A 13087-nucleotide genomic window follows, 5' to 3' on the forward strand; every position below is an offset into this window, starting at 1 on the left:
AATCTCCTCTCTGACTCTACAAAATAAGAACTGTTCTACAGATGAGGAATCTGAGGTTTGAGGTTCACACAGTTAGTCAGCGGTGAAGCTAGAATTAGATTTTGGCACCATCTGGCTCGGAATCCACCTTTATCCTCATTACATTCTAATCTTAAAACCCTGCCACAGTTTGCTGAAGAAACTCAGAAATCCCATTTTGCTCCCTTGATTTCTTTACAAATATAAAAAAGAAAAAGAAAAAGGAGCCCATGTGTTGATTCTTGGAGGTCACAACCAGACGGAGCAAATAGAAAAACAATCACTGTTGAACGGTGACAAATTCTGCTTCGAGTTAGATGCCATCAGAAACCTGTAATTGGCGTTTGCTTGATAAATACAGCACTCGGTTCAGTCAAAGGTGGGATTTGATAACCGACGTGACAGTGACGGTGACGGTGACAGGTGGCATCAGAATTCTCGAACACACATTTCACTCTGGTTCCCATCACGATCCTAAACTCCTGGAGAGAGAGGTCCCCACAGCCACGCTGAGAAGTCCAACTAACAGAGAGGAGATTGGATGCGTTCTGTCTGATGCCAGTTTTCATCCAGAGAAATCGTGGAAGGAAACGGGAAGATGAGTCATCTGTGAGCAGCTGACGGACTCCGGGATTCTTCGACTTCGTCCATGGGGGAGGTGAGGGGACCACCCTGTAACGCCTTTTAAAGCTGCCGGTGCCTGGACCGCATCTTGGACCAGTCGATAAGACTCTGGGAGGGAGGCCCAGGCCTGGCATTTCCCAAGATCCAGGAGGTGCCCGTGCTAAGAAGCAGAGGGTCTGCCTTCCTGGTGCCAAATGGACAGCCCCAGCGTCCCGGCCCCGTCCTGGCTGCTGTGAGGTTCTCAGGGGGGTAAGAGCAGGACCCGCTCAGGGAGGCAGAACCACCGTGAGCTGTGGGATGGGGGACGCACCTTGGGAGTTAGACCTTCCACAGCTGTGGCGGGGAGCTGGGCAGGTGAGGGCCTGGGAGGGGGTGGAGGAGCAGAGGGGTCACCAACCAGCCGATCTGAGGGTCAGACACGAGCCCCTGGTGTTGAGGGCCACAGCCGAGCAGGGATGACACATGGCATTTTTGCCAGAAGTTAGTGGTAGAGAGGTGACGCCAGCGAGCCAATCAGATGATGACTTTTGAATTCTCGAGGAGTTCCCGTTGAGTTCCGGTGGAGCTCTCGCAGGGATTCCCGGAGATTTCCCATTGGTTGGGGAAGTGCCCGAGGAGGGATTTTCCGGTTGGTGGTTCCTGGATGAGCCGCGTGGTGTTTGGGAGAGTTCCTGGGGAGCGTGTGTGGGGTGTGCTGGTGGAGTTCAGAAATAAAGTTTGTTCCTCTTGAGCGGCTCATGATTTGTGCCCAGCCGGACTGCGGCACCCTGGCAAGATGGCTTCAGAGGGGCAGCGGGTGGTCAGCGGGGGTCTATTGCTTTGTCCGCCAAACATCCAGAGGAGGCGGGGCTGCTGCTGGTCAGCGGGGCCGTGGGTCGCGAAGTCAAGATGGGGCCGCCTGTCTGATCACCTCCTCCTCTCGTCTCGGCGGCCTTCAGGGAGTAAATGCTGATGCTTCCCCTTCATCTTGGTTTGTTTTGCGCTAAACCCCACAGATTGGGGGATTTATAATAAGCAGAAATGCTCTGGCTCCCAGCTCCGGAGGCCGGGAGTTCTGGAATAGCAAGGTCCTGCTGGTTGGCGAGGGTCCTCTGGCTGCATCACCACATGGTGGAAGGGCAGAGAGAGGGTCAAGGACAGTGAGGGGCAGACCCACGATGCTCATGGTGACAGCATTACTCCACTGGCCGCGACCTAATCCCCTCTTGGAGTCCCCCCTCCTACACTGTTACAGTGGTACAAGAGGTCAGCATGAGTTTTGGGGGGACATTCAAACCAGGGTATCTTCTGCCTCCTGAATCTCCTACATGGTCCTCTTTTGGACACTTTTTTTCCTGGAACCACCCAGGGGAAGGGACTTGGGAAAACAGACTTCTCAGTGCAGCTCAGTTTGCAATAGAATATTCCAGCAGTAATGGAAGGAAGAGAAATATACTCGAGCTCATTCAGTAAAAAGATAGTTTAGCAAAGGCTCAAAAAAAAATGAAGGGGTTGAGCCAAACAGGACCCACCAAGTCTGGCCTCCAGGAGGGGAGCAGGGAGAGACCCAAACCCTGCTCCTGGCTGCCTTGCCTGGGCTGAGGTGGGTCTCCAAAGAGGGCAGCGTTCAGGGAGGCAGCGAGGAGCAGTGGTTGAAGCGTGGTAAGGCTGGGTCCTGGGGCCAGAATGCACAGCTAGAATCTCCACCTGCTCCCTCCTCACTGGTCATCTTGGGTAAGTGTAAGTCCCCCCACTTATCCGCTGTGGCTCACAATAGTTCCTGCTTCCTCCAGACGAGAACAGGAGAGCCCATAGGCAGGTGGGCATCACACCTAGCACAGCTGCTAGAGTTCAGAGAGGTCAGAGTCACAAACAATAACAACAACCCTAAGCACCTGCCATGGCATCTCGACGTCCCCTACCCCATCCCGTCACCATCTGGAGTGTCCCTCCGTCACCTGGGAATCATCTGCTTTCTTCCCTTCCTCTACACTTCACGAGGGCAGAGCCCCCACTGTTCCCCCCATCGCTCCAGTCCCAGCACCTGACACTTTGTGATTATGCAGACGGTCCCTGACTTGGGAGTTGAGGTTCCCCAGCTTCACTGTGGTGTGGGAGCAACATGCTGCGGAAGAAACTGGACTTGGAATTTTGAATGAAGATCTCTCCCTGGGCCTGGGATCTCTGGCATGATCCTCTCTCGAGGTCCCTGGCAGCTGCTGCAGGGTCACACCCTGATCAGGAGGGGAAGCATCCTCCAGCGTGCTGTGTGGCTGAGCCGCAAGGTCCAGGGCACGAGGCGGGCTGGGTGCAGTTTTGACAGAGGACACTTTGAGGGTTTTTCAGGATGTAACCCTGAGGTTGAGGAACAGCTGTGTACACTTGTTGAGTGAATGAATGAACGAACAAGTGAACACACGGTTGAATACCCCCAGGTACGGGAACTCCTTGACTCCCAAGAGCCCAGCTCTGAATACCTGGCAAGGCCTCTCATACTGAGAGTGCAAGCCAGTTAACTCACCATGGCCTCTGATACTGGTTCCTGTTCCATGTAAAAGAAACTCCCTATCTTCCTGCAATTCCTAAGTTTTGGGGTTTGTTTGTTCTGTTCTTGGTACGGGGATTGAACCCAGCGTGCCTCCCACTGAGCTCATCCCCAGCCCTTTTCTATTTTTTATTCTGAGGCAAAGTCTTACTAAGTTGCCCAGGCTGACCTCAAATTGCAATCCTCCTGCCTCAGCCTTCCGGGTCTCTGGGTGTTATGGTTTGGATATGTGGTGTCCCCCAAAAGCTCATGTGTGAGACGATACAAGAATGTTCAGGGGTGAAATGATCGGGTTATGAGAGCCTCAACCTAATCAGTGCATAAATCCACTTAAACGGATTAGATATTCGTGCAAGATGCCACAGCCCTGCAAAGGATAGAGCTGGAATTCAAACCCTGATTTAATCTGGAGCCAGGGCGGGTCTCTCAGAAAAGAGATGGCTTCCTGATCAGAAAGGAGCCCCCATCAAAGACCAGGCCATGTAGGTATGAAAACATAGGCATCTCCTCACTTTTGGCAGAACCCAACCAGGAGAGTCTTGATCCAGTTGAACCTGAACCCCTGAGGAGTGAAGGGAACTGAGGTATCCTGGAATTCGGGGAGAAAACCAGGCCCGAGTAACTGACGGCTCAATGAATAGCAGTCGGCTATTTCCTAAGGGGGTGGCTGGCTGGGGCCGGCTGTGCACGTGTAGGACCCCCCCACACCAGCTGAGCTGTGCATAGACAGACGCCCTCCTGTTCCTCTCCGAGAGCCCGTCCCAGAACTCTCCAGAGAGGGACACTCTTAACTGAAGAGCGATGTGGCCAGGAGCTCCAGCGGGCCCCCTGACCCCGCTCCAGCCGTCCAGAGGCACAGGCCAGCCCTGGTCCTCCTCGGTGGCCCCTCCAGTCAGCAGTTGGCCAGAGACAAGCAGAGAACAGAAGAACCCTGGACTTCAGAGATTTCAAAAAATGACGAGAAGCCCCAAGCCAAAGCAGCGAGGGTGCGCCGTGCCCACACCGGCTTTGGGCTTAGCCCGACATGGACTGCTGTGGTCATTTAAGGTGAGGGACTGAATAATGGCCCCACTTCGCTGGTAATGGGTGTTTCTCCTGGACGCTGCAGCTGGTCTTAGTACAACCACAAGTGGCCTTTTAAGAGGGAGGCAGAGGGAGAGTGGGCACCGAAAAGGGAAGGTAACAGGGCCACCTCACACTGCTGGCTTCAGAGACGGAGGGAGAAGCCCAGCAGAGCATGGAATGGATGGAAGCTTCTAGCTCCAACCTCACGTGGCAGAAGGAAATCAAACTCCAGTGGATCTCTGTTTTTTTTGGTACCAGGGACTGAACCCAGGGGAACTGAACCCCTGAGCCACATCATCCCCAGTCCTTTTTATTTTTTATTTTGAGATAGAGTCTCACTAAGTTGCACTGGGTATCCCTAAGTTGCTGAGGCTGACTCTGAACTTGCGATCCTCCTGCCTCAGCCTCCTGAGTTGCAGGAAATTCCCTTTAATCAATTGCTAAGCAGATAAAGCATCCAGATGAAAATTTATGCGGATGAACAGGGCTCTTCAGGGTTCTCCAGAGAAACATGACCAATAGGATTTGGCTCATAAGATGATGGAAGCTGACAACCCCTAGGTCTGCCGTCAACAAGCTGGAGACCCCGGAGAGCCAATGGTGTATGTCTCAGTCCAAAGGCCAGCAGCTCGGGACCCAAGGAGAACCGATGTTCCAGTTTGAGTATGAAGGCTGGAGACTATCAACGCCCCAGCTCAGGCACCAGGAATTCCCTCTTCTCAGTCCTGATAGTCTAATCAGGCCTTCTACTGATGAGAAGAGGCTCACTCCCCATAGGAGGTCCATTTACTTCATTCAATCTATCATGAAAACATCACCCTCACCCCAGAAACACCCTCGCACACACCCAGAGACATGTTGGACCACATGTCTAGGCCACCTGTGGCCAGGCAAGTTGACTCACAGAGGGTCATAGATGACACGCTCCTTTCCAATGTACCAGACCCCGCAGGTGCAGAGGAGACCTGAACTTCATCCAAAGTTAACAGAATGAGATACATTCATGATAAGACAGAGCCTTCAAGGAGAGGTATTTCCTTTCTAAAATTTGTTCTGGACAGCAAGTCGCAAGAGCTTGTCAATCCACCCAGTCCCCAGCAGCGTCCCCACCTCCCTGGACATACAGAAACCCAGCAGGAGGCTCCTTCCCCTCCGAGGTCTAGCCTGGCCCCTTCCCATCCATTCTCTAGCCTCTCCATCCCTTCCCGTTCCTTCCAAGCCCCCGCTCCCTCCCAACTTCTCAAATTCTTGCATATTTTGTCCAAGACAAGTTTCTCTTTTCAGGTGTTCTGCAATTCAGGGCGTCTCCTCCCACCTGATGGGTACAGTGGCTCTGGCAACGGTGACCTGTTCTTAGAGATGCTATTTAAAACCCAGAGTGCATCTGGAGTGACACAGAACTCCCGAGTGGGGCTGAGACGCGTCAAGTTACATAAACGCACACGCTTTGTCTCGCCCTTGGCTTGAAGCTCTGCCGAAGAGGCTTCAGAAATGCCAGGTCACACCAGGGACAGAAAAATGCAGGTTTCAAGGGGAAGAAACCGTAACAATACCATCCAGGCGCACAGTGGCGCTGGATTTGGTGATGGACAGGCACACCCAGAAACCCCCAGCGCGAGGGACCGTCAGCACCACCACCCCAGCCCAGCTTCTCTCTCTCTCTCTCTCTCTCTCTCTCTCTCTCTCTCTCTCTCTCTCTCTCTCTCTCTCTCGGGCTTGTTTCCTGAGTGTTGCAGAAGTAACCCTGAGATGCCCGCTCTCCCCCACTGAGCACAGCGCTAACAACGAGAAAGGAGGGGAGGGAATTAGATCTGCCTTCTCCCTAGGAAAAGCCGGTCACCTCTCAGCTGTGTGGTCTCTGACCCTTGCTACAGGGCGGCCAGAGAGACATCAGCGCTCCAGTATAGAGATGGGGAAACTGAGGCTCTAACAGGGCAAAATATTTCCTCTAGGCCACAGAGTTGGTCAGAAGCAGAACCAGTTTCAATATCAGTTGCAAGACCCCATAGCTTGATGGTGGAGGCCATGGACTTGCCCCAGAGAGCCTGGCTTATAGCATTGTCTGCTATTTAATGGAGCCTGTGTAACCCCAGACAAGTGACTTGACCTCTCTGGGCCTCCACTTCTTTCATCTGTAAAAAGAGAGAGAGAGAGAGAGAGAGAAAGTGTGAGTGTGTGTGTGTGTGTGTGCGCGTGTGTGTTATTATCTGCCTACTAGGTTGTTGAGGGGATTCAATGAATCAACACATCAATACACTGAGAATCCTACCCTGCAGAGCAAGTATTCAAAAGTCTGTCATCTGTAACTCATGCACTCCTTGAATCTCTGCCAGGTTCCAAGGGCCTGACCTCCTCATCACACTGGGTACTTCTTAATTAAATGAAGGTACGGGAGTTCAAGGCTGGGCACACTAGAAATATTGGAACTCCGGGGCTGTGCTCCTGAAATATGCCCTTGGCACGCCCAGCTCCCTGCCGCTGCATGCTGATTAGAAGCCACTGCCTATAGAGCAAGCAAAGAGACGGGCACATGTCCCTTTTATGAAAATCCAGCAAGCTGGTGTGAAGTGGAGATAACCAGCCCCCGCCGCACTCTGAGGCTGAAGATACTTAATTATCTGAAACCCAGATAAACAGCAGGAGCAGGACGGTAGGTGGAGGCAGAGTAGCTGAGCCCGGCAACCAGAGGCTGCAGGAGACATTCAGAGCTAATGGTGTGAGCCCGGGCCCGAGTGAAGGGCAGGAAGAGGAGGGCAAAGTGGTTGGCAGCCCCAGGAGCCTCACCTGCAGAAGAACAGGAGGAGGAGGACCTGGACCAGAGAGGCCAGGAGGGAGAAGCAGCCAGGGGCACTGTCTCCCAGACAGCTCAGGGGACCAAGGTGTTTATTGACTTGGTCCTAGTGAAGTTCATAAGATTGCTAAGCCTCAGGAGAGGGATCTCAAAATGCCATTTTGCAAGTTGGAAACCCGAGGACAAGCTAGGGAAGACAGTGAGAGGAGAAGTGGTGGAGATTCAGGGCGGAGAACACGCACCTGCTGGGGTTCACTCATAGCAGCCTGTCAATCTAAGCAGGGTCTGTGAACTTGACCTTGAGGGCCTGATGCAGGGCCAGCGGGGGCAGCTGTCCCTCAGCACTTGAGGGACGTGGTGACAATAGGCACAAAGGACTCAGAGTGAGCCTGGGCCCATGATAAGGGCTCACTCGGTGCCACCACTGTGGTCCTTGGGAATCCTTCCAGGAATGGGGCTCTGCAGACAGTTCCCAGCAGGTCACGTTACAGACCTTGACTAAGATGGTGCTTGTCATTCTGGGCTCCAAAATCGATCCTTATGTCCAAGGAGCCAAAGTGGGACCCAGTCCATTTCCAAGGCCCTCAACTCAAGATGATGAAGCAGGACAAGCCCTGCCGTGGGACGCTGGGCATGCGTCCAGAGGCCACCTGCGCCTTCTAGAAGCTGGGCGGAGAGCACGGGGTCCCTGCACCGGGAGTAAAGGCTTAGGGTTGAGGGCTCAGCCTCCAAAACAAACATCTTGGGTTCAACTGCTGGTTCTGCCTCGTTCCAGCTACTGACCTTGAGCAAGCCACTTCAGTCCCTCACCACGGCAGGGAGAGACCCCATCAGGATTCCTGTGAGAACTCCGGAACTGCTAAAGCAAGTCAGCCAATGCATGCAGTGCCCAGGGCGATCTGTGTGGCACAGCAGGGGCCCCAGTGAACAGCAGCTCCTGTGCTCTGCCCTGAACCCAAGGTCAAGTCCAAGGATGTGAGGAGCCAGTTGACTCCTGAGCTCCCTGGGAATGGCTAAACCCCCCTCTCCTGGTTCCTCAACGTCCTGGCAAGAGGGGAGGGACAAGGGGCCAAGGCTGTGGATCCAAAGGAAAAGGGCAAGACAGTGACCAAAGCAGAAAGAGAGCCACCAAAGAACAGCCCTAGACCTTGGGGCAAGGAAGGAAGGCAGCAGCCACCACCCGGCCCATTCCTAGAAGGCCCAGAACCCGGCAGGGGCCTTGGAAGCAGAGGACATTCTCTGCTGTGGAATGTGGGCGCGCTCCCAGGCTCCGCGGGAGTTGACGGGTATTAACACGATCACGTGGTCCCTCCAGAGCAGGTGTGACCACACGGATCCCACTGTGGTTGTTATGACCACCGGGCGTCTCCGCCAAGCGCTGTCACATGCCTGCCATTTGAGCTACCCGCTCCCAGCTTGAGAAGGCTGAACGGGGTCTGAGATGGCGCTCATCTATCTCCCTCTCACTCTGTGCCAAGGGGGGCCCCGTGCAAGTCTGTGTGCATGCAGCAGGTGACTGGGGACAGTGACGAGTGTGAAAGGGTCACTCACGGCCACCTGACAGACATCAGATGCTGGCAGGTGTCAGGCACTGCTCAAGATGCTGGGAAGACCCAACAGCGAGGGGCATGTCCCTCGTGGAGTTCCACGGTCCCTCCCTCCCTGCCCGTCTCCCTGCCGGCTTCTTCAGTTTCTTCCCTTTCCTTCCACTCCCTTCCCTTCTTCCCTCCTTGATGCACTCATTACTAAACACCCTGGGACCAGAGTGCATTCCAGCTCAGCTGCCCATCACCTTGGGCTCCCCTTTCTTCCTCTCCAAGATGGACATAAGGACAGGACTCACCTGCAGGGCAAGCCCCTGCACCTACGGAAGGACCCGTCCCGAGCCATAGCTGCAAGACTCAATTCCTGCATGAACTTGGCTCCCAGCCTGTTGGTGGGAAGGCTGAGGGAGATGGATGAGGAGTTTGTCCAGCTTTGAGTGTGCTGCGTCCTCTATCTTGGCCAACTTAGAGTCCTGGGCGCATCTCTGAGATAGATGAGGTGGGTGCACGTCCAGGCAGGCTACGCACCGCACGAGGCTGGGCCTGGAGGAGCATCTAGCAAGACCTCTGGGGGGGGGGACTGAAAACTGGCCCTTCCCCTGCACAATGTCACTGGATCCTGCTGTGTCCTGGGAGCCTTTAGATGACTTGATTTATTCTAGTGTTTACTATCGACATTTGTCCCTCAGTGGTGATTCATGGGCTCGATGGGGAAATTCAGTGGGAGCAAAGGTCAGGAGCTTGGTACCATTCCCAGCCCAGAGCTAGCGCTTAATAAATGTTAGCTATGCTTGTCCTGAAGCACCGCTCTATGCCAAGCTCCTGCCACGTGCCGGGAAGGACCTCCGTGTGTGTGCATGTAAACACTCACAGCAAAGGTCAGTCAGGGCAACGTGGCCACCTTGTCCCCACAGCTGGAAAGCAACTGTGAGCTCCTTCTGCACTCCTCCAGGGACCCTCAGTCCTGCAGAGCTGTGATCGTGTTCTCCGTCTTCCCTTCTAAACACGGGGAGGAAGGAAGAGCTTCCGAATGCTCGCATGTTGGTTTAGCTTATTTCCAGACAAAAGGGATGATGTTTCGTCTTCATAAAGCAGGAATGTTCCAGAACCTTCCTCGGAGGGCTCCCCCCGAGAAGGGATCACATGCATCCGGCACAGGCTGAATGAACGGCAGCTACGAAGATCGCAGTCCCTCTTAGGGGGCAGGAGAGAGGGTCAAACACTGTCATACTGAGAATATAGATTCTGAAGGCAGGAAGAGCTGGGCGCTGAGGCCCGACGCCCCCGATTGCCTCCTGGGAGGCCTGGAGCGGGTGGTTGACTTTCTTTGAGCCTCAGTCTCCCCATCTGCAAAGCGGGTTAGTCACACGCCCAGCCTTACCGCCTGTGAGACATCGGTGCACAGGCGAGATGTGTTGCTCCTGCCGCTTCCAGCAAGGTTGGGTCAGGAGCTGTCAGGGGGCTGGGAGAATTTTCCAGCAAGGTCACCTCTTTATTGTTTCGTTTATTTATTTATTATGGAAGCACAAATCCAGTTCGACTTATTGAGTTTTCATTGGTTAAAATTCTGGGGGGGGGTGTGTGCTACAGCATCGCCCTGATTCTGTGTCCAGCGGCCTTAGCAGGAAGGTGGCTTTGGAATTTGGCACAGACCGACCTGCTGTTTCCTGGATCATGGGGTCTTGTTCCGTGTTCCATGGCTCTTTGCTTCCTATGCACACCTCGTGTCTTGCCTGTAGAGAACTCAGGCCACCTCAGGCACAAGCGCCTTCAGGGGTTTTGTTTGTTTGTTTGTTTTTGTTTTGGGTACCAGGGATTGAACTCAGGGGCACTCGACCACTGAGCCACATCCCCAGCCCTAGTTTGTATTTCAGGGACAGAGTCTCACTGGGTTGCTTAGCGCCTCGCCTTTGCTGAGGCTGGCTTTGAACTCGCAATCCTCCTGCCTCAGCCTCCAGAACTGCTGGGATGACAGGTGCCTGATCACCTTCAGTTTTAAGAAGACCCGTGCATCCCCTTTGGTGCCAGAGACCCTGCCCATAGCCAGCAAAAGTGTCATTGGCTGCAGTCTTCCAGACTTTTTAAAAAAAATGTTTATTTATTCTAATTAATTATATATGACAGCAGAATGCATTTCAATTCATAGTACACAAACAGAGCACAATTTTTCATGTCCCTCTTTTCATTCACAAAGAAGAGTCACACCATTCGTGTCTTCATACATGTACTTAGGGTCATGACGTCCATCTCATTCCACCGTCTTTCCTACCCCCATGCCCCCTCCCTTCCCCTCCGTCCCCTTTGCCCTATCTAAAGTCCGTCTACTCCTCCCGTGTCCCCCCATCCTCATTATGAATCAGCATCCTTATATCAGAGAAGTCTTCCAGACTTTTACCCTTAGAAGTCTGTCCCCAGTCACCTCTTCTGGCTCCAAGATGGCAGGAGGAGCCCAGATTACCTCTTAGCCCTCTGTTGTTTGTTTGCCTTTTAAACACTATCCGCCAGAGCCCAATTTTCTCTTGGAAGATCCTTTATAACGCACCTGGGTTGCCAGGGACCCCACAAGAGGGGTATTATTTTCTTCCCTTTTACACATGAGGGCACTGAAACTCAGAGAGGCTAAGCAACCTGCCTAAGCTCACCCAGCAATTTTTGATCTCGGGCCTATCTGAGCCCAGATGGTGTGATCTGTACAGCCCCAGCTCAGGATACAACCTGTGGGCCCCCTACCCCCTTCCCCAGTGGGGAACATAGAAAGAACTTGGGCCTGAACTCAACCCCAGGGTCTTGTTTGAATGGGGATAGCACCCACTTAGACTCTAAGAGATACTGAGAACGAAATGAGATTTTTTTTTTTTTTTAATGGATGCAATGCCTTCGTCCAAGTGCCTCGCAGGCAGTAGGCCACCCACAGCCACCAGGGCCCTGGGCTCCTCCTCCACAGCCCTCCGTCCCTCCCCTGGGCACTCACATGAACCTGAGCTCAGACTCCCGGCGGACGAGCACTTCCCGGAGACGCTGGATCTTTGCCATCTCCAGCTCGATCTCCTCGGGCATCATGGTCGTCTCTGCCATGGAGATGATGTCCAGCTGGGCTGTGCAGGACGGAAACACAGGCATCAGGCCCGAGTCCGAATGGGCTTCCAAGAACTCCCAGGGACAGACCCTGCCGCAGCCCCCAGGACCATCATGCACGGCTGGGTCACACAGACCTCGGCCACCTGCAGACCTCGGCCACCTGCAAACCTCGATCACCTGCAAACCTCGATCTGGGCTGCAAACACTCAGGAGTGGACCCTTTGGGAACAGGGAACCATGTTTTCCGTGATGCTAGGGTTTGGATGTGTTTTGTTCCCATCAAAACTCATGCTGGGTCTTGGTCCCCAGGGTAAGGCTGTTGAGCTTTTAAGAGGCGATTTGGTCTTTGTGAAGGAGGGACTAACGGCTGGGTTCTTGGTTAATGGGCATGAATTAGTGGCCTAGAGGGCGGCTCATTAGAAATCAAGTTCCGTTTCCTGGGCTTGCCCCTCTCTTCTGCACGCACCTGCTTGACCTTCTGCTTATTTCCCCCTTGCCCTGACACAGCACAAGGCACTCCCATCAGGGGTGGCCACCCAGTCTTGAACTTTCTGGCCTTCATATCCATGATTTAAAATAAACCTCTTTTCTTTATAAACTACCCACTCCCTGGTATTCTGTCACAGCAACAGAAAATGGACCAAGACACAGGGGAACATTTGTTAGGATGCCAGCAGAGGCTCACAAAAGTCCTGCTTAAGGTGTGGTCAGTGCCTGCCTGGCCCCAACCTCTGAGGTGCAGGCACACTTGACTATGGCCACTTTGCCCTGCCCCAGCCTCAAAGACCGAGGACAACTTGAGGAAGAAGAAAATTTCATACTAATTATCTTATGGTAATACTAAGTATCGTAAGTAATAATAACATAAAGTAATAACATGTTTGTTGTAGAAAATTCAGGTAATACAGGCAGACAAGAAAGAACACAAAGAAGTCATCCATAACCCCACTGCCCAGAGAGAACCACTGCTGAAGTTTTGATGGACACTCTTCCAATCTTATATAGTCAGAGTTACATGTTTCCGTATAGAAGAACTATATGTAAGAAACTGTATCACCATGTATAACCATATACATATATGGAAAGACACCACGCCCTGCTGTAACAAAACACTAGAGGCCCGATGGCTTAAATGATAGCAGTTTACTTTGGCACAGTTCTGGAAGAGGACACTCTTCTTGGCTTTTGTCCCCCCCCACCCCGGCCGGGCCTCTTCTTGGTATGTGCATAGGGTAGGGGTGAGGAATGGAGAGCAATTCTCTGATGTCTCTTCTTCTTTTTTTTTTTTTCTCTCTCTCTCTCTTTTTAAAATTTTGTTGTTGTTGTTGATGGACCTTTATTTTATTTATCTATCTGTGGTGCTGAGACTTGAACCCAGAGCCGCACACATGCTAGGCAAGCGCTCTACCACTGAGCCCCAGCCCCAGCTACCTCGTGTCTCTT

The 13087-nt window shown here is 53.1% G+C and overlaps 1 protein-coding gene across 2 annotated transcripts in view; it reads right to left on the reverse strand.

Moving 5' to 3' along the window:
* The window catches only part of Bmerb1 (bMERB domain containing 1), a 91005-nt gene that overhangs the window by 24043 nt on the left and 53875 nt on the right, over positions 1 to 13087 (reverse strand). For both annotated transcript variants that reach the window (XM_046439684.2, XM_046439600.2), the window contains exon 2: positions 11538 to 11661. In XM_046439684.2, the coding sequence (XP_046295640.1) occupies positions 11538 to 11661 (124 nt within the window). The remainder of the gene's footprint in view (positions 1 to 11537; positions 11662 to 13087) is intronic.

The sequence above is a fragment of the Marmota monax genome, unplaced genomic scaffold (genome assembly GCF_021218885.2).
Source record: "Marmota monax isolate L192 unplaced genomic scaffold, Marmota_monax_Labrador192_F-V1.1 WCK01_AAM20220418_F8-fsc00035, whole genome shotgun sequence".
Taxonomy (NCBI): Eukaryota; Metazoa; Chordata; class Mammalia; order Rodentia; family Sciuridae; genus Marmota; species Marmota monax.